The sequence below is a fragment of the Neodiprion pinetum genome, chromosome 4 (genome assembly GCF_021155775.2).
Source record: "Neodiprion pinetum isolate iyNeoPine1 chromosome 4, iyNeoPine1.2, whole genome shotgun sequence".
NCBI lineage: Eukaryota > Metazoa > Arthropoda > Insecta > Hymenoptera > Diprionidae > Neodiprion > Neodiprion pinetum.
Window position 1 is genome coordinate 22355252 of NC_060235.2, and position 18769 is coordinate 22374020.

At 34.3% G+C, this 18769-nt stretch overlaps 1 protein-coding gene across 5 annotated transcripts; it reads left to right on the forward strand.

Moving 5' to 3' along the window:
* The first annotated feature begins 11 nt into the window (after nucleotides 1-11).
* Nucleotides 12-16206, forward strand: 5PtaseI (inositol polyphosphate-5-phosphatase A). Of its 5 annotated transcripts, XM_046620047.2 has the most exons (13): nucleotides 186-984; nucleotides 2138-2179; nucleotides 3244-3344; nucleotides 3808-3895; nucleotides 3997-4060; nucleotides 4151-4371; nucleotides 4632-4772; nucleotides 4858-5019; nucleotides 5162-5347; nucleotides 5490-5555; nucleotides 5742-5782; nucleotides 6956-6992; nucleotides 14198-14298. In XM_046620047.2, exons 1-11 carry the CDS (start codon nucleotides 925-927, stop codon nucleotides 5772-5774), a joined length of 1164 nt encoding a protein of 387 aa, XP_046476003.1. In that variant the 5' UTR covers nucleotides 186-924; the 3' UTR covers nucleotides 5775-5782; nucleotides 6956-6992; nucleotides 14198-14298. The 5 variants fall into 5 exon arrangements, with proteins under 5 accessions (XP_046476001.1, XP_046475999.1, XP_046476002.1 ...); XM_046620046.2 differs by lacking the exon at nucleotides 5742-5782 and having other exon boundaries at nucleotides 185-984; nucleotides 14198-16206; XM_046620048.2 differs by lacking the exon at nucleotides 6956-6992 and having other exon boundaries at nucleotides 14198-14335.
* The last annotated feature ends 2563 nt before the right edge of the window (nucleotides 16207-18769 follow it).

An 18769-nucleotide genomic window follows, 5' to 3' on the forward strand; every position in this document is an offset into this window, starting at 1 on the left:
TTCCTATACAACCTATTGACGTCTTTGGTGGGCGTGGTTTTCGGGAACCTACATACATGCACAGACGCAGGCAAGGATTTTTTCGCGGGTGTATGTGCGTCGGTACACACGACGAGAGATTGGAGGGATATATTTACACCACATATCTCTCTTTTTTCCCCCTCCTCCCTGCCGTTCGTCAACTCGCCAGTCAGTCACTCTGCAGTCAGTCAGTCCGTCCTCCCGTCAGTCGGTCGCTTGATCGCTTCTAAAACGCAAACTGAAAAACCCGCGTTACCTAATTAACAATAAAATGTCTAATTGTAGTACGCGTTCAGATGTTACAGATTATCGATCTCCGTTGTCCCGCGGATTATATCGCCACGGGGGTTGATTCGATCAGTCATCCGATATATTACGAATTTTTTTTCACTACGATCAACGTCGTTACGACGACAGCGTCGTCCGACGGAGCGACGGGGTGCAGCCGCGAGTTTTCTCCACCCCGATCATTGTTCACCGCCCCCCTTCATTTTTTACGACAATTATTTTCACCGTCCTCGTTGTACATTAAAAATACACAGTGCCGTGTCAGTGCTAAATATTCGTAAGGGTTCGTCGCGGGTGTGAGTGGCAATTATTTTTTTGTCACATCTATGTGGTTGTGATGCGTGAATTGCTTCCACCGATTCATCCGGGCGTGGAAACAATAGTAGTAGCAGACGAAATCTGATTGCAAAAGGTGTGCGATAGAAATTTGGACCGAGAGAGAAAGAGGGAAAGAAAGAATTGAACTGAAATTATAACGTGTTTAAACAAATCGGCGAAAAGAAAACGGAGGATATAATCATCGGGTATTTCCTTCTTCGTTATCTCCCACATTCACATCGTGTCGTCAATCCTTGGCGGAAAATATCCTAGGCTAGATTTCCAAGAATCATAGAGATGGCAGGTTATGTTCCGGTACTACTAATCACAGCCAACGTCGGCAGTATATTCGAAGAGGTATAGTAGTTAGTTCTTCTTTTTTTGATGTCCTGCTTTTTCCAATTCAATTGTTTAGTCGACTAACGCTTTGAAACTGAATCAATTTTTCAGTTTCCTCACTTTTTATTCTACTTCTTTATTCCCTTCATTTGTTTTGATCGGTTATTCACTTCATCGGTTTCGTCTATCTGTCTACCCTATGATTGAACAATATCATTTCGTTTCAAACGAGAGCATATTTTTTTCTTTTAAACAATTTAACACAAGGTTACAATGTATCATATGGTTCATACATAGTTTCATTGTTGTTATTCTTCTGCAAACATGTAATACAATTATGTGTGTGTGATATAAATTTTTCTGACACGCATTGTAAATCAATCCAGAAGTTAAGTATTTTTTTTTATCGAAGGCTTTTTTTTTACGTGCACGTATTTTTTTTTCCTTCCCCATACACCGTCTGAGCTTTTGCACTACAGATATCCATGCTTTACATTTTTTTTTCTATTACTACGTTTTTCTGTGTCATGAATGATTATAGGAAAGTTACAAAAAATTATTATGACTAAGCTGATCCATGCCAGAAAGCAAGCTGAGCAAAAAAAAATGACATAAGCATAAATCAATAAACGACTAAATTTAAAAATGGTTCTCCCATATATTATGTACGCATATCAGAGTCAAGCGCGTAATTGTTTGTCAATTTGAAAAACGGTATATCATGCTTACACCACTGCTAGTATAAAGTTTCCCAAAACGTCTGTTTAAAGTGGATAAGATATTGTATTCACCTCGGTCGCCAATTTCTCTGTTAATAGACGCATGCATGAAATCTCATACGCATTTGCCACTAAATTCGAAGGCAACCATTTACTAATTATAATTTTTAATAATCGTCGAAAACACTGCGAACAATTGCGATCTCGGTAGTGGTCAATTTAAATTAATGTCAAATTTTGGATTACATTGATTTAAGTTTGACTCTTGCACTAATTCATAGTTTCCTTGTATTGTTAGAGGTACGAAAAATATTCCTGATACATTAGATCGTTATGAGTGTAAGGCCTGATACGTAATCATCGTTCAATTCGACAATTGTTATCATAGCTCAACCAACAACAACAACGAGAATTGAAAATGTTTGAAATATTGGCTTTGGTTTTGTTTTCAGCCGGGTGTAATGCTCAATGTATGGACGGAAGAATTTTTGGCCGTGAGTATATTTTGACTCCTCAATCAATCTTTTAGGGCTAATAATAATAATTGCACACTGTCTGATCCTCCTTCTTCTTCTTCTTTTTTTTCTACTTTATGCGTACGTTTTTCTTCTCGTCTTCACTAGTATGAGGCAGTTTGATTATTGCACAGTTTAGGATTACGTAACATCTATTTGAACTTGAAAAAGGCTTTATCAATCATTGGACCAGCTACCTCTGGTTTCTGGGACTAATACGCTCGAACACCTTCTAGTATGATGGTATGAAAAAAATGAATCATTGAAGCGGTGTGCCTTTTTTCTTTTTTGTCTTACACAAATGAAAGTATTTACTAGGAAGCATGATGAAACGGTCTATTACATTTCAGGCAATTTCTTGCATGTAATGATTCAAAATTCTCCACGTTTGTAGAGATCATTTCCGGACTGGAATTATAATGAATCAACTGATTCATAATTATATATTTCTGACGAGTTTTATCACCACTTGGTTTTTTTCTTCCGTTCTTCTTGGAAATTCAAGTGAAACCACTTTTGAGATAACTTTGACAGATGGGAAAAGAACAGATTTTGTCGAGTCACAATGATTTTTCAGAAATACTTATTCCTTGAATCAACATCGATAATACATGAATAAGCGAGTAAAAACAGACAAACAAAGTTTCGTACGTGCGACTGGTTTTTTTTTATAGTTGTTGGAACAAAGAATTTTATTGTCAGTGTTTTATCCGTTTGTCAAAGTTTGAGAAAATTGAATTTTATTACATTTCCTTTGCCACCCGTTAATGATTATAGTCATAAAATAGCGTATGGGATTACGTAATGAACTGAAAACAACCGTACCTAAGAACCTATGAAAGTCAAAGAGTCTCATGCCAGATGAAAGAAATTCTATATTCGCCAGTGTAAAACAGTCAAGATTGTAAGCAAAGATCAATTTCTTAAAAGAACAATCATTGCCAATTATTAAGTATAGATAAAAATCATGTTTTCGATTTCACATCGTATATCGTGCAAATGTCATAGATTGATATACAACAAACTGTATTGTAATTTTATAGACAATAGCAAGATTAGATCCAAAGTTCATAGCGCTTCACTGCCAGGAAGTGGGTGGAAAAAACTACGAGCAGAGTATGAGGCATGTCGAATATTTTGTTAGGTAAGTTATTAGAAGAGTATGAAAATGCTCAATAGAATAGATACAAACAGTTCTACTACTCGGCCTTAAAATCATAGTAGGAATTAAATATACTAAGTTATGTAAATTCTTTCAGGCCACGTTCTAAGGTTTCTTCTAGTATATTCAATTAAGAATTTAAAACTTTGATCCATTTCCGAAACACCAGTTCAAAACTTGTCAAGTTTCACTCATAATTTAAGATAATCGAAATTATCCAGAAGCAATAGCAGCACCGGTTTTTCACTGTAATCAGCTAGTCACACTAAATCAAATAAAGAGGGTGAATACAGGGACACGTTGAACCAGATAGCAATGCAGTTATTTCGCCACGTTAACAATGCTGAAGAAGCATATCACTATGAGGAAAATTTTGATTTACTACATTTATAAATCACAGTGGAACTTTATTCTAATTTTGTTATCTACGCTCTGTATTCATCAGATTGTTGATGTCCTCGGAAGAATTAAGGCTGTTTGACAAAGTGAGGGTTTTTCTGGATGAAGATTTTTCATCCGCCGAACACTTCACTGTAAGTGTATAAATTTTTCCTTGTTTTTAATTCAGGCATGAGCCAAATCGCAACACTTATTCTCTTTGCCACTTATTCTGATACCAGTTTCTTTTTTGTAGGCTTTGGGAAATTTTTATTTTATACATGAATCTTTGAAAGATGTACTATTGTGGGATTTTAAAGGTAATGACTTCGAATTTTAAAATCGCCTAGGGCTTAGTTTAAGTTTCAATTTACCAACAATATGTTGACAAATATTTATCATCATTTTAGAATCAAGTTTTTCACCGGTAAGCGGAAAAGATGTACATTCTGGTAACATTGAGGCGGTCACAACCAAAGAAAAGGCAAAGTTCCCGCAAGATTTTTTTCCAGAATGTAAGTGGTCCAGAAAAGGTTTCCTGAGAACACGATGGAGTATCAACGGGACGGTTTTTGATCTCATAAACATTCACTTGTTTCACGACGCCAGTAATTTTGTGGCGATGGAAACGGTAAACAAATTTATTTTTCTACGCACACATTGAAAATCTTAAAAGTTTTGCAATTCAAATTTATCGAAACAAGAAAGTGAATTAAAGAACACACACCGATAGACATTATTTTCATCACAGTTTCTCCGCTACATCATACATAAAAGATGCTGTTTGCGAATTTAATCCACAGTTCTTTTTTCGTTTCATTGCTTGTTTTATTCACAGATCAACAGTTGTTTGTCGCTATCAATCTTAGCTTGTATTTATAACTTTTACAGTTTCCGTCGGTATACAGTAAAACTCGAAGAAGAGCCTTGGAGCACACGTTGGATCGGTTTCACAACGATCAGTATCCAAACGTTCCTTACTTCTTATTTGGAGATTTTAATTTTAGGACAGACACCGCTGGTGTAATAAAGGTGCGGAAATTAAGTGAAAAGTGTACAAGTGACGGTTCTCTCCTTGTTTTTCTTTCAATCTATCAGTTTTCAAATTCTATTTCAGAAACTTACAGAAGACACTCAAGAGAGCAAACTGCCAAGTAAAAACAATTTTTCAAAATTACAATTCCATAACAAAGACGACCATTTGATTCTAACCTTGGGCAAAAAAGAGTTCTCGCATTTTGAGCACCAGGATGTGTTCATGAAAAACAGTGGCCAGTGGGTAAGCGTTCTAAACTTATGTCTACTGTGAAAACAAATCTTCCGTACTCTACATCGCCTGTCGTTACTTTTTAAAATGTTTACAACATATGTCTTGGTACAAAAAATATCTTAACAAAATTGCTCTGCCTTTGTTTTTACAGCTTCGAGAGTACGACAGAGAATTAGAAGACTTTGAAGGAAGGTTATTAGAATATCCGATTAATTTTTTACCCAGCTATCCATTTGAGGAGAATATCGACGAGGGCAGTAATTACATGCAAACCAGAGTTCCCGCATGGTGCGATCGAGTTCTGCTAAGTCCGACCGCAAAAACACTAGCCCCAGATGTAAGTTTGAAAGAATTTTTATATTTTTTTTTTTCACTCTTTGAGCCAAAGTACAATTCTTTGCTCTTCAAATTTATATCCCTTGGATTTATTAATTATTCAGTTTTGGTATTTTTCTTACTTTTGTTCTCGCTTATACCAGGCGTCCGCATCTGACGCGGTAGAATACGGCATCATTGGTCCAACAACGTGCATGGGTGATCATAAGGTGAGATTATTACTTGTTTCAGTATTGTTTGATTTAAATTTAGCATACAAATATATATATATACAAACATATTATTTATTTTCAATGCTGGGTTATATTTAGCAGCGATAAAATTCTGTCGATATCATAATATTATTATTTATGCTCACTTCTTAATTCTGATTACAATTAATGATTACGGTGCAGCCTGTTTTTCTGGAGTTTCGAATGACTCTCTAAATACTAAGGTACCTACAAACTTCTCTGTCTATTTCCCCCTTCTATTTCCATTCTCACTCAAGTTTGTTTCACTTTATTTTCTTATTTGTCTATCATTTATTGTTCCGTTTTTCTCAATCACACTTTTTTTCCACAATTAAGTATGTTACGTAAACACATTGTAAGTGTATATCATGGGGCTGCCAGTGTGACATTGTACCTGATTTCTCGAATATTCATTCTTATTGTGTCTTGTTATTCGCTCACATTATTTATATGTTTATATATACCTATATATATACATTACTTAATCAATTCCGAATTGCCTTGGTTCTTCAATGTCTATCCGTATTACAGCGATACAGAAAAACTTTTGACAATCGCAAAAGAAATAAAAGATGTAAAAATGAAAACTACATGCATCTGAAATAGCGTAACAAGAAAATCGGGAATCACAAATATCTTCATTCAAAGACATTGAGAATTAGAACGAGCTTGCTTGAAATTTAATTTCGTACATTGAAACTCTTGAATTACAAATCGAGATTCATTTCCGAATACCATTGTGATTCAATTTATTTATATACGTCCCACACTCTCCGAAAAATAGTGATAATTTCGCGAGATAGATCGTTTGAATGTGGTCGTTTTTTAAGCATTGAATTAATGATCACTGCAAAAAAAAACATTGATCCTATATTCGATCACCAATCGATATCGTATTGAGTGAGTAAACTTATTATATAACTAGTAATGTCTCACTATTTCCACCAAATTACATATTTATTATACATCTGATTTACAAGAAAAAATTTCTTCAAATCCCAGGTGATATGTTGACTTATAAAACAGGTTTTTTTAATTAATTACGTTTCTGTAGTTTGGTAAAAAGATATGAGACTTTCTTAGTCATCATTTCCACAAACTGCATAGTTTTTGTAATTTTTTTATTCTCAAGAGAAAATAAAAAAATTACACCTAAAACTGTTATTCTTTTAACTAAAGTAAGATGTAAAAAGAAAACCAAGATTTTCATCACTAATATTACACTTTTATTACGTATTACAATAAATATTGGAGAGGTTGACAAAGGAAAGTGCCATGAATCAATAATTACCGACAAATCGATGCGCGTAGCTGGACATTAAACATTGCATTATTTTTTATTAATTTTTTTTGTGTTTTTGATTTCAAATTTCCAGCCTGTCTACCTGAGAATTGTTCTACTATCAGAAGCAGGTACAGTAAACTGTTGCGAATTGGCTAACGCTCCGCAGTATTGCTTCAAAGTACCCGACAGCTACGTCGATAGATTGTCTATGTTGCCTGATTGTCGTAGTTACAACCTTGATAGTAAACAATCACATATCGACAATTCGTCGTCTAACCTTTTGCACGCTGCACCCATTAAGCATGATCCATACACGCCGGACAGCATGGATAGTCCTAGTCCTTGTGCGCTAGTTGTTCCTGGTGAAGCATTGCCAGACCTCGAATCGCCTGACGATTACGACACGGAAATTGGCTACGATCAGTCTGCGCCTCGATTGTCGACCGCATCTAAGAGGCTGGACACTGCAGTGTCTCCGGCGCTGCTGAAATCCAAGCTTGAGCTTATTGTGCAGAGCAAAACACAACAGCGGAATTGTAACTTCCGAAAGAATGTCGTCCGGATGAAGAAGATTGAGAAAAGTCCCAGCGATTGCGATCTGTACTACGCGTCAACTGATGATAAATCAAAAAGTGAAAAACGAAGGGAAGATGAAGAGGATGATAGTGAAATTGGAACCAGAAAGAGTCGGAGCAATAGCGACGTCTCCTGGCAGAGATCTCAATTGTTGACGAGGGCTTGGGTGCAAGGTAAAGGGCATCAAGCTTATGACAATTTTCGGTCAGATCTTGATAATCGCAAGTCATTATCTAGCTTGAAATCATTAGATATGAAGTATTACGAGGGAGGTACGGATATGGTGATACCGAAAATAGCTATCATAAACGCTAGCAATTTCGAGTCGAACGCAAGTTCGGTACATATTAACGACGACAGACACAGTGCGTATTCTGAAGCCAGGCTTAGCACTTATTCAGATAATAGGACAAAAACAATTAGCGGGGAAGCTTCTAGCTTGGAGAAATCCGATGAGATATGCAGTAGGATTTACGATGAAAGTGATTACGACGGAAGAACAAGATTTTGTGATAACGTCAAAGAAGTCTTCAACGAAAGAAATTATTCAGTCGAGGATTCCAGTATTAACAATGATAGGGATAAGAAGAGATTAAGTGAATTAGACATTGATAGTTTAACCGATGACATGATATTGAAACCGGAAGACAGATCGTACAAAGATACAAAATCGATAAGTAGAGATAACAATAATAAATACGTATCCAAAGATAAAAAAGATGAGACTTTTATTACCGATAAAAAGTTATCGACCAACGTTGACTCGTCCAAAGCTAAACGGTACGAGAAAAATGGAGCGTCATCCGAAGAGGAAAAACTTCTCGTTACGACAGCGGAAAAATGTAACGTAGAAGAAAAATACGTGGTCGTAGATAATTTACATAGTAGCAGTAGTGGTAGTAGTACTAAAGCCAGTGTAATACCAAACATATACGAATCGGACACAGGCAACACTGCCAATGCGATAAATGATAGTTTAAATACGTACGGTTCGATTAACGCGGGATTGCCTAACGAAACTGAGACCGCTTGCAAATCGGAGACCCGTAACGAAGTTTTGGCATCGTTAAATACAACACGAAGTAACTCGACCCAGAGTCAAGACGGTAATATAAGGCTAGGTATAACGGCGCGGAAAGTCACCGAGAAATGTAAAAATGATATTGTCAGAGAGAAGGGCAAATGCAGGAGATGTTGCTGCGTCTTATCCTGAAGTATACTTTAGCAGTTATTGCGCTAGAATAAAGTGTATTGATATTTTTATAGCAACAAGATTGGCCTTCTACCGATGCTAAATATGATTCGGGTTACTTTTGTTTCGTGAAAATAGTTACCCAAAGTCATTCGACGAGATAATATTGCGAAAGCGAATAATGTTCCTTTCTTATTGCGAAGGTAAAAACGTGCCGAGTTTGTGCAAAACAGTCATAAAATGTTGAAAATTTATTATATCGTCGGGCTAGTTTTATAGCCTGGAACAAAGTTAGGAAATGTATCGGAGAATTTAAGACTAACTTCTTGTAGTCATCCGGTGGATAAGACATACGTATATGAATTTGCATACGATAATTATAATGCATAATTTTTTAGTGATTCTTGAAAAATATTGAATATTGTTGATTGTGTAATTACTTTTTTTCTTCAATTGTAATTATAGGCCTCTTAATTAGAATTCTTGTTTTCGAAAGGCAATTAATCTTCGAAGGTTTTGCTTACGATAACAGGGTGTATACGCACCGGAAAAAAACCGGGAATGTTTCCTATCCGGGAAGAAATCGGGGGAAAACACGGGAATTATCTGGTACTTCGGGATAATGAGACAAATTTTGCAGAAATAGTGTATAATTCATTTTGTTTGGGGGAACATTTTTTCTGATTCTGCCTGGTTGCTGGTGTATAATAATAACACATGTGTAATGGTATAAGGACGTGTCCACCAAAACCGGAAATTTGGTCGTAAAAGGGTGTATGATTTTTTCATTTCGTGGCATTCGGCGTCAAAGCACTCGAAACGCATATCTATACTAAAACTGTGCGTAAAAATGAATGAAATCTTTTCAGCACCAAAATATATTTTTATTTATCACCTTTGTAAATGATATCAGGTCACATCCGCCATTTTTGTATTATGGTCGAGCACGACGCGAAAAACCTTCGTAACACAAAGATTTATGAATTTCGGGAAGAAGGTTTAAAATTTTTTATTTTATTACAAAATATCGGACGTAACGGTACAAGTTCGTATGTGGGCACGTGTGATCTAACACCATTAGAGAACGTGATTATTTTTCATAAAGTGCGTGATGAAAGGACATAACCGACAGTACTTACGTCCTTTTACCATTGATTCATCCATTTTTCGAATTCAACGTTTTTGAATGTACCCTCATTTTTTCCACGTAAATACAAAAGGGAATATAATAATACATCTTTTTACCTTTCCGCGTGGTAAAAGGTCGTGTAATAGCGCATAGGTTCTTATACCATTAGACACGCGATGTACCTGATGCCAAATAAAGGTTTCAATATATTTTAGATATTCAAATTATTAATGTACCCTGAAATCCTTAACACGGTGACGAAAAGCTCTCATAGACATTGCTGCGCTCTCAGATTTCATTGATAGAATTTCATATTTCGCAAGTCATAAACAACATTTACGAAGACTAAAGTGCGGTGTTATAAAAATATATGAAAGATTTGTTATTTCTTCGATATGCAAAATAACACGAATATGCAAAGTAATACCGGTAATATATGTCAAGGCACCCGGGAAAAAACAATATTTTTCATCGAGAAATTCGGGAAATACCTGGATTTTTTTTCCGGTTTCCGTATACACCTTGGATAAGTAGTTTAAAATATGAATAAGCAGAGAGTGCGGTTAAAAGCACATGAAAAGAAAATTAATATACGTTAGCTTCAAAGTCACAATGCTGTATAAATTTGTAAAAATACTTTTGCGACTGATCGGGTTAATTATAACTCAGTAATTCATTATCGCTATATATTTACGAATTTGTTATATTCAATTTTATAGTTTTAATTTATATTTTGTTCTCATATACACACTACTTTTAACAAAGTATAAGTGCCTGTGTTTGCAATGTACGTATGTTTGTTCAGGACTAAATTCAACGTTACTATTGTGTTTTGAATAATTCTTGCAATTTCTCTTTTACAAAATGTAAATACAAAGTTGGGTAAAATTCGTCCACACATCCAGTGAAAATTGTAAATCAGAAAATGCATGTTCAAATCTATTTGAGAGTGAAAATTCAAATTCAAGACAATACCATTTTAATATTATTATCGAGTCCTGAAAAAAAGTACTTATCGTATGTGTAAATGTTAAGTAACGGATCAGTTACTTATAGATAACTAGGGTTGCTGTAATTACTTTGCATATAAGAATGGATGAAATTTGACCACCTTTCAAATCAAAGTATTCATAACATTTTCTTAATTTTACTCCGACATTGAGTCTTACATCACTTGTATTTTTTAAATAAACTGACATGCGTAACATTTTTCCTTACGAGTGCATCTCACGTGTTGCGGGAATTTAGTATATAGTATCAAAGTCTGTGACACGTTTTTTATTTAATTAACGCTGTCAAGCACAACTAGAACTCTGCTCAAGCTCGAATCTTTAAATCGACCGATCGATCGTATCGATTTGAATTACAAACTCTTATGTAAATATGACCCTAGTTAGATATACGAAACTGTCAAAGATGTGTGCAATATTCTGCTTTGAAATCAAAAATATAAATATACACGGGGTAAGCTTTAGTCGAATGAGAAAAAAAAAATCACAGTTATGTAAGTGTCTTTTTATTTTTATTTATTGAAATCACACGCAGATAGAATATAGGTATAGAGATGTTTAGTGATTTTTATTAATCAAAATTTGTTTGCACGTGAGCATGTAATACATTTATTTAAAAATCTACAATAATTAGATCTGCATTTATGTACAATTCATTATTTTGAACGCCGTGATTCGTTCCTTGGTTCAAAGCGTTGTATCTACTGTACATACAGGATGTGAACGATACATACATATATTTATACACATATGTATCATATTACCTGTAGCAATTAAATCGACGAACGAATGCCCGTTGAACGTTTTCTGCGTTCATTTTTATTGTACCTAATGTATAATGTGCAAAGAAAAAGAGATAATAATAATAATTATTCCGCGCAGGCCTTGAGAGAGTATCCGCGCATTTAAATTAAACTGCCAAAGTTCGCATTATATACGATAATTAAACGTCTATTATATATACGTATATATCAGATATTCGTACTGAGAAAAAAAAAGATTAAATGTAAAAAGGAACATAAAATTTTATTTTATTTATACCAAGTCATTGCGTATATCACACTGTGTATATTTATACGTACAAGTATAGTCCTTCGTTTCGAGTCATTTGATGTTTATGTGAAAAGAATTGTACGGACGGGAATTCCATATAATCAAATGATATAACTAACGAATAATAACTTTTACAAACAAACAAAAAATAAAAATAAAAAATGTATCAATACTCGCTGAGATAACTTTATTATATCGTAATAATTATACATCCCAACTAACAATATTATAAATCGTTAACTGTTTTGACGCCAAATTGTATATATTATTATATACGCGGTATACACTCAGTTAGAATTTTACTCATATTTGATAGTGTATAAACGTATAACTTCGTAATAGATATAAAATATGATAGGCCATAATAACGATTATTAACATTTTTTATTTTATTTATTTTCTTCCGAAATTTATTCTCGGAGCAGAATCCATCGGATTTGCTGAAGAAAAATTATACTCTTCTCCAATTCTGTTGTGAAAAAAAAATTTCTGAACCCCTTTCGCCGTTCTTCCTTAATGTTCCTTCTACTTCGCAAATGCAATTTCTCGGGTTGAAAGCTCCATCTGTGCGTGCAATAAAAAGTTCAGTCATAAAACATGTTCAGAAACAAGTCCGGTAGTCGTGATAATTTCTCGGCGTCTCTACGCGAATGAACCGATATAATTGTATGAAATAGGTTAACGAATAGACAAGGAAGTACTGATTTTGTTAAGTATTACTTATAGTTCATATGACTGTATATACTTTCAATGTTTATTCTGACGCATGAATGTATGCCTATATCGGTATGTGTATCAAATCTCGTACTAGAATATTGACAATGAATATTTTTACTATCAAAGCTGAAGGGACCAAGGCTATAGTGTACTATAAATATCCGTTCCGATACTGCCTTTAGAGGAAATTGATAAAAATTCGTTCCGTACATTCGGCTGTAGGTTTGTTGCTTATTGTGGATTTTTACTGACGATGTTATACAATATAATGCTTATTTTCAATGAGTACAGAACTCGTCGCCTTAACGATGACGAATTATTTCCTTGCAACAATAATTCTACTGTAACGATTACGCGTTATGTGCGTGAAAAATTATCGGACGACAGAGATCCTGAGCAAATATTTTTAATTGTTATATTGATGATAGAAAAATCTACGCAGATATGTTATACATATATGTTTATATTAAAACGTAAACGGAGAAAAAAGAAAGAAGGAAAGTCATATATCTAAAATTAATATACCAAACATGAAAAATCTTACTGTAGTAAAATGAATTTTCATTTCACCACGTTCGTTGTATTATACAATAATTATTGAGAAAAAACAGCGTTACGCTTTATTTATAATCACATTATTAGTACGGCAACGATATATATTGTATAATGTGTATGATTAGCGGTAATAAATAATCGCACTTAGTCATTACGGTATACAGCTAGTAAATATGAAAACTGCTTGCAAGAGTAAATTTGTATATATAATTTATCGATTACTTTCAATTATTATTGTTGTTGTTGTTGTTATTATTATTACTATTATTATTATCATCGTTATTATTATTATTATTATTATTTCCTCTTTCTTTATTGTAAATATAAAGAATTATTTTTTATAGTTGTCAAAGACGCTGCATTATTTATTTGCACCTTAGTGTTTCGTCAACAATAATCACACTTTATGTTTTATTTCCACGAACATATGCCAGGAGTATTCGATGAAACTGGCCGCCAGTTTCACCAATTATTTTTTGTATGTATTCAACCGCAATTTCAATTGGCTTTTTAACTTGATTGTTTCATTCAGTAAAGGTTTATATATTGTTGTTTTCGTGCGTTTTTTCTTCTCTCCATACCAATTAACTTATTAATTATTATTTATTTTCTTACGTTTTATTCGCTAACAAATACTGCGGTTTTTATTTTTATTCTTCGTGTTTGATTGTTTTCTGTCAGAATTTACTTGTATCGAAAGGTAATTATTACTCTTATTATTATTTTTATTATAGTTATAATCATTATTATTTATTACTGCTCGTCGTTTTCTATTTGTAGAATTTCATTTTGCATTATATAGATGTGTAAATGATATTATTAATTATTGTATTGTACGTATTCTGCAATTATTCATTCGTGTTATCACTTTGTAAATTTTTGTGAAATTTCCATCTGATTGCTATCGTTGAGAATGAAAAATTATGGAATTACTAAATTTAGAATTGAATTGTTTGATTGAAATTTGAACAAAAGCAAAATTAACTGTACATTTAATAAGAATACGCTGCAATAGTTTTACTATGTCGAAATTGAATTCTTTCTTACCATCGTATGTATATTTTATATATATATATATTAACAAAATTGTTCTTCCTGCAGATGGTTCACGAGTTGAAAATCACGTGGCAGAAAAGCTAAGGTCAAGACCGGCGAGCATAACAAGTCCGCAAGAAATTTGCAACAGCAATGGTACGGCAACTATAACGCGATACATACACATAAAGCACGCAGATTCACCGGTAAAAATATTTAGGGAAACAACCGTCTGATAAAAATACATAAATTATGTATAGTCGTACGATATTATATGATATGATATACGTACAAAATACGTAGCTGTAATAACTTTAAAATAGTATTAGATTGCGTTGTGCACATACGTTGGTATCCGTATATTATTCTTAATTATACGTATCCACACAAACAAATTTATCGATGTTCCTGAGTGTGGATGCATATAAATTTTTACCTATACACATATAATAACTATGTGTACGTAGATTTGAAATCAAAATAATCTTACACCAAATATCGAGTATAGCCATCGACCGTTTGACCCCTTCATTTTTGATCGGTATATTTGTATTATTCACTAATAGATATTATGGTATGATACGTGATAGAATTTTTAAAGTCATTCATCAATGCTTATTGTTTATCGGAGCAGATAAATAAACAAATGTGTGCAGTCTCAGCGAATTATCCAGAGTTATTTTGAGCTTGATTGGATAATTGCAAAACTAGCTGAATTATGATTTCCCATTACTGTTAGATGAAGGCCTAAGAACTGGGGAATCAGATTGCACTGTTGTCCTTTTGAAGAAAATAACTAAGGACAGTTAAATTACCTAAGAACCCGGGGATTAGAACGAGGCAAAAGAAATGAATGAATGGCTGAAAACCAACACTAATATCCCTGTATTTATTCAGTAGGTGAATAGATGAAAACAAAATAAGAACTCAAAAACCGGCCAAATTTCTAGTGTCTGAAAGTGGTAGCATATACCTATTTGAATTATATAAGTTTCGCATATACATATAAATATATGTGTCTGTGTGTTTGATAAAAGTTATATACATAAATATGGAATGACGAATGAATCATTTCAAATACGTATATCCATAGATGTTTGATGGGTATATAATCTTATAGATGAGAACAGATTGACTCACCTGTAAACTTTGAAATAATCTACATTTTATATACGTCTATAATACAACCATCCTGTACTTAATTTTTCAGCGATTGAAATATAATAAGTAATTTTGTAAATCTATACTAATTTAGTTCTAACCATTCCATTATATATCAAATACCGAGTATTGAAATAATGAATAAATATGAATGAAAATGAAATTTGAAAACTATGGGTAAAATCAAATAAAATTAACACAGAAATTGAAAGATCGCGTTATACTGACAGAGTTTGTAGGCAGAAACGCGAGTACGTATCTTTCACACATGACATATTTACAGACTTTAACTCCAGCGATACTTTTGAATCATTCCTTGCCGTCTATAACTTGTAGTAAATATTTTACTAATAAGTCTCGATAATTTAGGGTTAATGTAAAATGATTTATTTTGAACATAAGAAGAATAATGTAATTACACATTACGCATTACACACTACACAGATATACACATACTGTACCTAAATGTAGACATAAATATATATACATATAAACTATGAATACCATTATACTTGAGTAAGATTTGAAAATATACATACTTGAGAAGAGTTATTGGAAAATAAAAGAATCAAGATCAGTTTTAAACATTCGTATTACGGATAAAAACAACTTGAACGTCCAATCCCAACAGCTTTTTCTACCGTACGTTGCGATCCATTCGTTATCATATTTCTTCGTCGCAGGTTCGATTTGAAAAAGTGTTCACTGACGAAATGGACCCCGGAAAATTCTAAAAACTACTACGACCACTACGTATGGTCAAAAGCTGCGGCAATAGCAATATTTACATTTCTTAACAATGATTTGGCTAACTATAAGATCATGCCTCCTAAATATAAGTCATCATGCTCATTGATAAAGCTGGGAAACCTATTATAAAAGTATGAATAAAGTATACATATGATACAGAGAAATCATCTTATTATTAGTCTTTATTAACGCCCACAGCAATCTTAGACGACTTAAAAATTAAATTTGTCATCTATAACTCTTTGGTCTACTGCTCCTACCAACTTCGAGCTACATACAATCGATTCCTCTCGCAAAATGACGTCAAAATAGTACATCAAATAATTAATTCCAGCACTTTTGCAAATCGTATAAATTTTCTCCAAAAATCCAAAGCTTTTAGCATTACTTTTTTCTTCATTTTCGGAGCCGGAAATTTGTCGTTCAAGATTCTATTTGTATGACCCTTTCCCGACTAATTGGACCCCCAGGAACTCAGAAAATGCTGCGAAAATAGTGTGGGATTAACAGCAGAGAAATTACGAAAAAAACCTTTGGTTTTCCGGCTGTAACTTTTGATCCATTGTTCTCAGGGTATTGGGACTGCACCCAATCGATTTCTCTCGCAAAATCACGTCGGAATAGTGCATGAAAGAATTTATTCCAGCACTTTTGAAAATCGCGAAAATTTTCGCCAAAAATGCAAAGGGGTTAGCCTTACTTTTTTCTTCATTTTTAGAGCCAAAAATTTGTGGTCTCAAATTCGATTTGTATGACCCTTTCCTGACTTATTGGATCCCCAGGAACTCAGAGAACGCAGCGAAAAGAGCGTGGGATCAACAGGAAAGAAGTTACGAAGGAAAATGCGCCTGCTGAAAAATGTCGAAATCTGAGGTTCTGGTTTTTTGGCTGTAACTTTTTATCCGCTGCTCGCAGCGTATCAGGACTGCGCTTAATCGATTTGTCTCGCAAAATTGCGTCCGAATAGTGCCAGAAAAAATTTATTCCAGCACTTTTCAAATATTAATCCTCACGTAATATTTTTGATGTGTTCTGATACTGAAAATATTTATTGCTATTCCAGGTACAACCCGAGGTGGTTATCGGTGGTTGTTCGAGGTGGTTGGCGATTGTTGGAGGTGGTCGGAGGTGGACGAGGAGGAGGACGAACTGAACTGAGTCTCAAAGCCCTGTTGACATAAAAGCAGCTATTCGATAGAAATTATAGTTTATAGTTTACACAGCCCATTGCATGATATTTCATTATAAATACATATGTTTCAATGTACTTAGGAATAATTTATCAAATATACAGAGGTCATGTGCAAATAATAAATGAATTGATTCGACCGCAGTTTAATGTATTCATTAGAGCTTTAACAATAAATTTAAGCTTTGTTACTTCTTTCATTTTATTATGGATAATCAAAAACATTTCCGACTAATCGTGCTGTGGAAGCATGGGGATTAAACCAACTGTAGCAAAAGATTAGAAACAGTGTATGTAGAGTACGGGTATTTTTCTAATAATGCAAATAGAATAGAATACCACGCCTTGCGAATTAGCTTTCCAGTCAGAGATGAATGATGAATTTTAAGGACTGCATTATCGTTGTTGAATACTCTATGCCTCATGGGAAAAGAAAATCTGTAACGACAAACTTGATGCACCGGATCATCGTCGACTTTAACTTTTGAAATGTCCTACCATTTCCGAACACCTCCAACCATCCTATTTACCTATATTACCAGATTAGCTATGATATGAAAAGAGAAGAATTATTCATTTCGAAATGGGATTCTATTCGACGCGCGCTCGATGTATTCCATGACATTAGTATTCATAATTATTCCAACAACTTTTCATTTGCTCTCTCGATCTTGAATTTTCATAGGTATAGAATCGAAACGTTGTTTTAGCTGGTCGCAAGTGAAGTATCCGCGTTGGGTGGAGGAGCAGAATTGTTTTTCGAAAAGTATTCGGATGGAAAAAAATTCAGAGTAACTGTAATACATCACGGATGCGCCAAGTTTGATTAAGATGAAACGGATGCTTCGTATATGAGACAGTATTTAACGCTGCGTAGTGATTTAAAGACCTAGAAAGGTGATAGGGAGAGAAAGAACGACGCTTCTTAACATTTCGAGTGTATTTTAACACACATTTGAAAGATACGAGCGAAATTTTTCATCATCCAACTGTCGCAGAACGGCAGCGTTATTAGCCGAGCCGTTCACTGAAGAATATATCTTCAGTCAACGGCTGACCATCGAAGGGCCTGGCCGCTTGAGTCTGAAATCGGTAGGAGAAATGAAGTGTGTATCTCTTGTATGAAACGTGAAAACTAAAAGCATTATACATCATATCATATCATCATACATCGTACATCATACATCGTACATCGTACATCATACATCATCATACATAGTATCAAAGTTCGAAACCATAGTTTGGATGTCGGACGTTCAGAAAGTGACGTCACCAATTCAAAATCAGCTAGCCGAATTTCTCAGTCGGGAAACAACCGCGCAGTAGAGCGGACGTATGAGAGTCGCGCTCCGCAAATTTCGAGTATCGGGTTCTCAACCTCCCGGATTCCGCGCTTCGGCTCCGCTACGTATTTCGAGTACCGGGTTCTCAACCTCCCGGATCCCGCGCTTCGGGTCCGCTACGCGGTGAAACTCGACTTCCAGGATAAGCGCTCCGTGGTTCCTGGTTCATGTTTACAATAAATTATTTCAATTCGT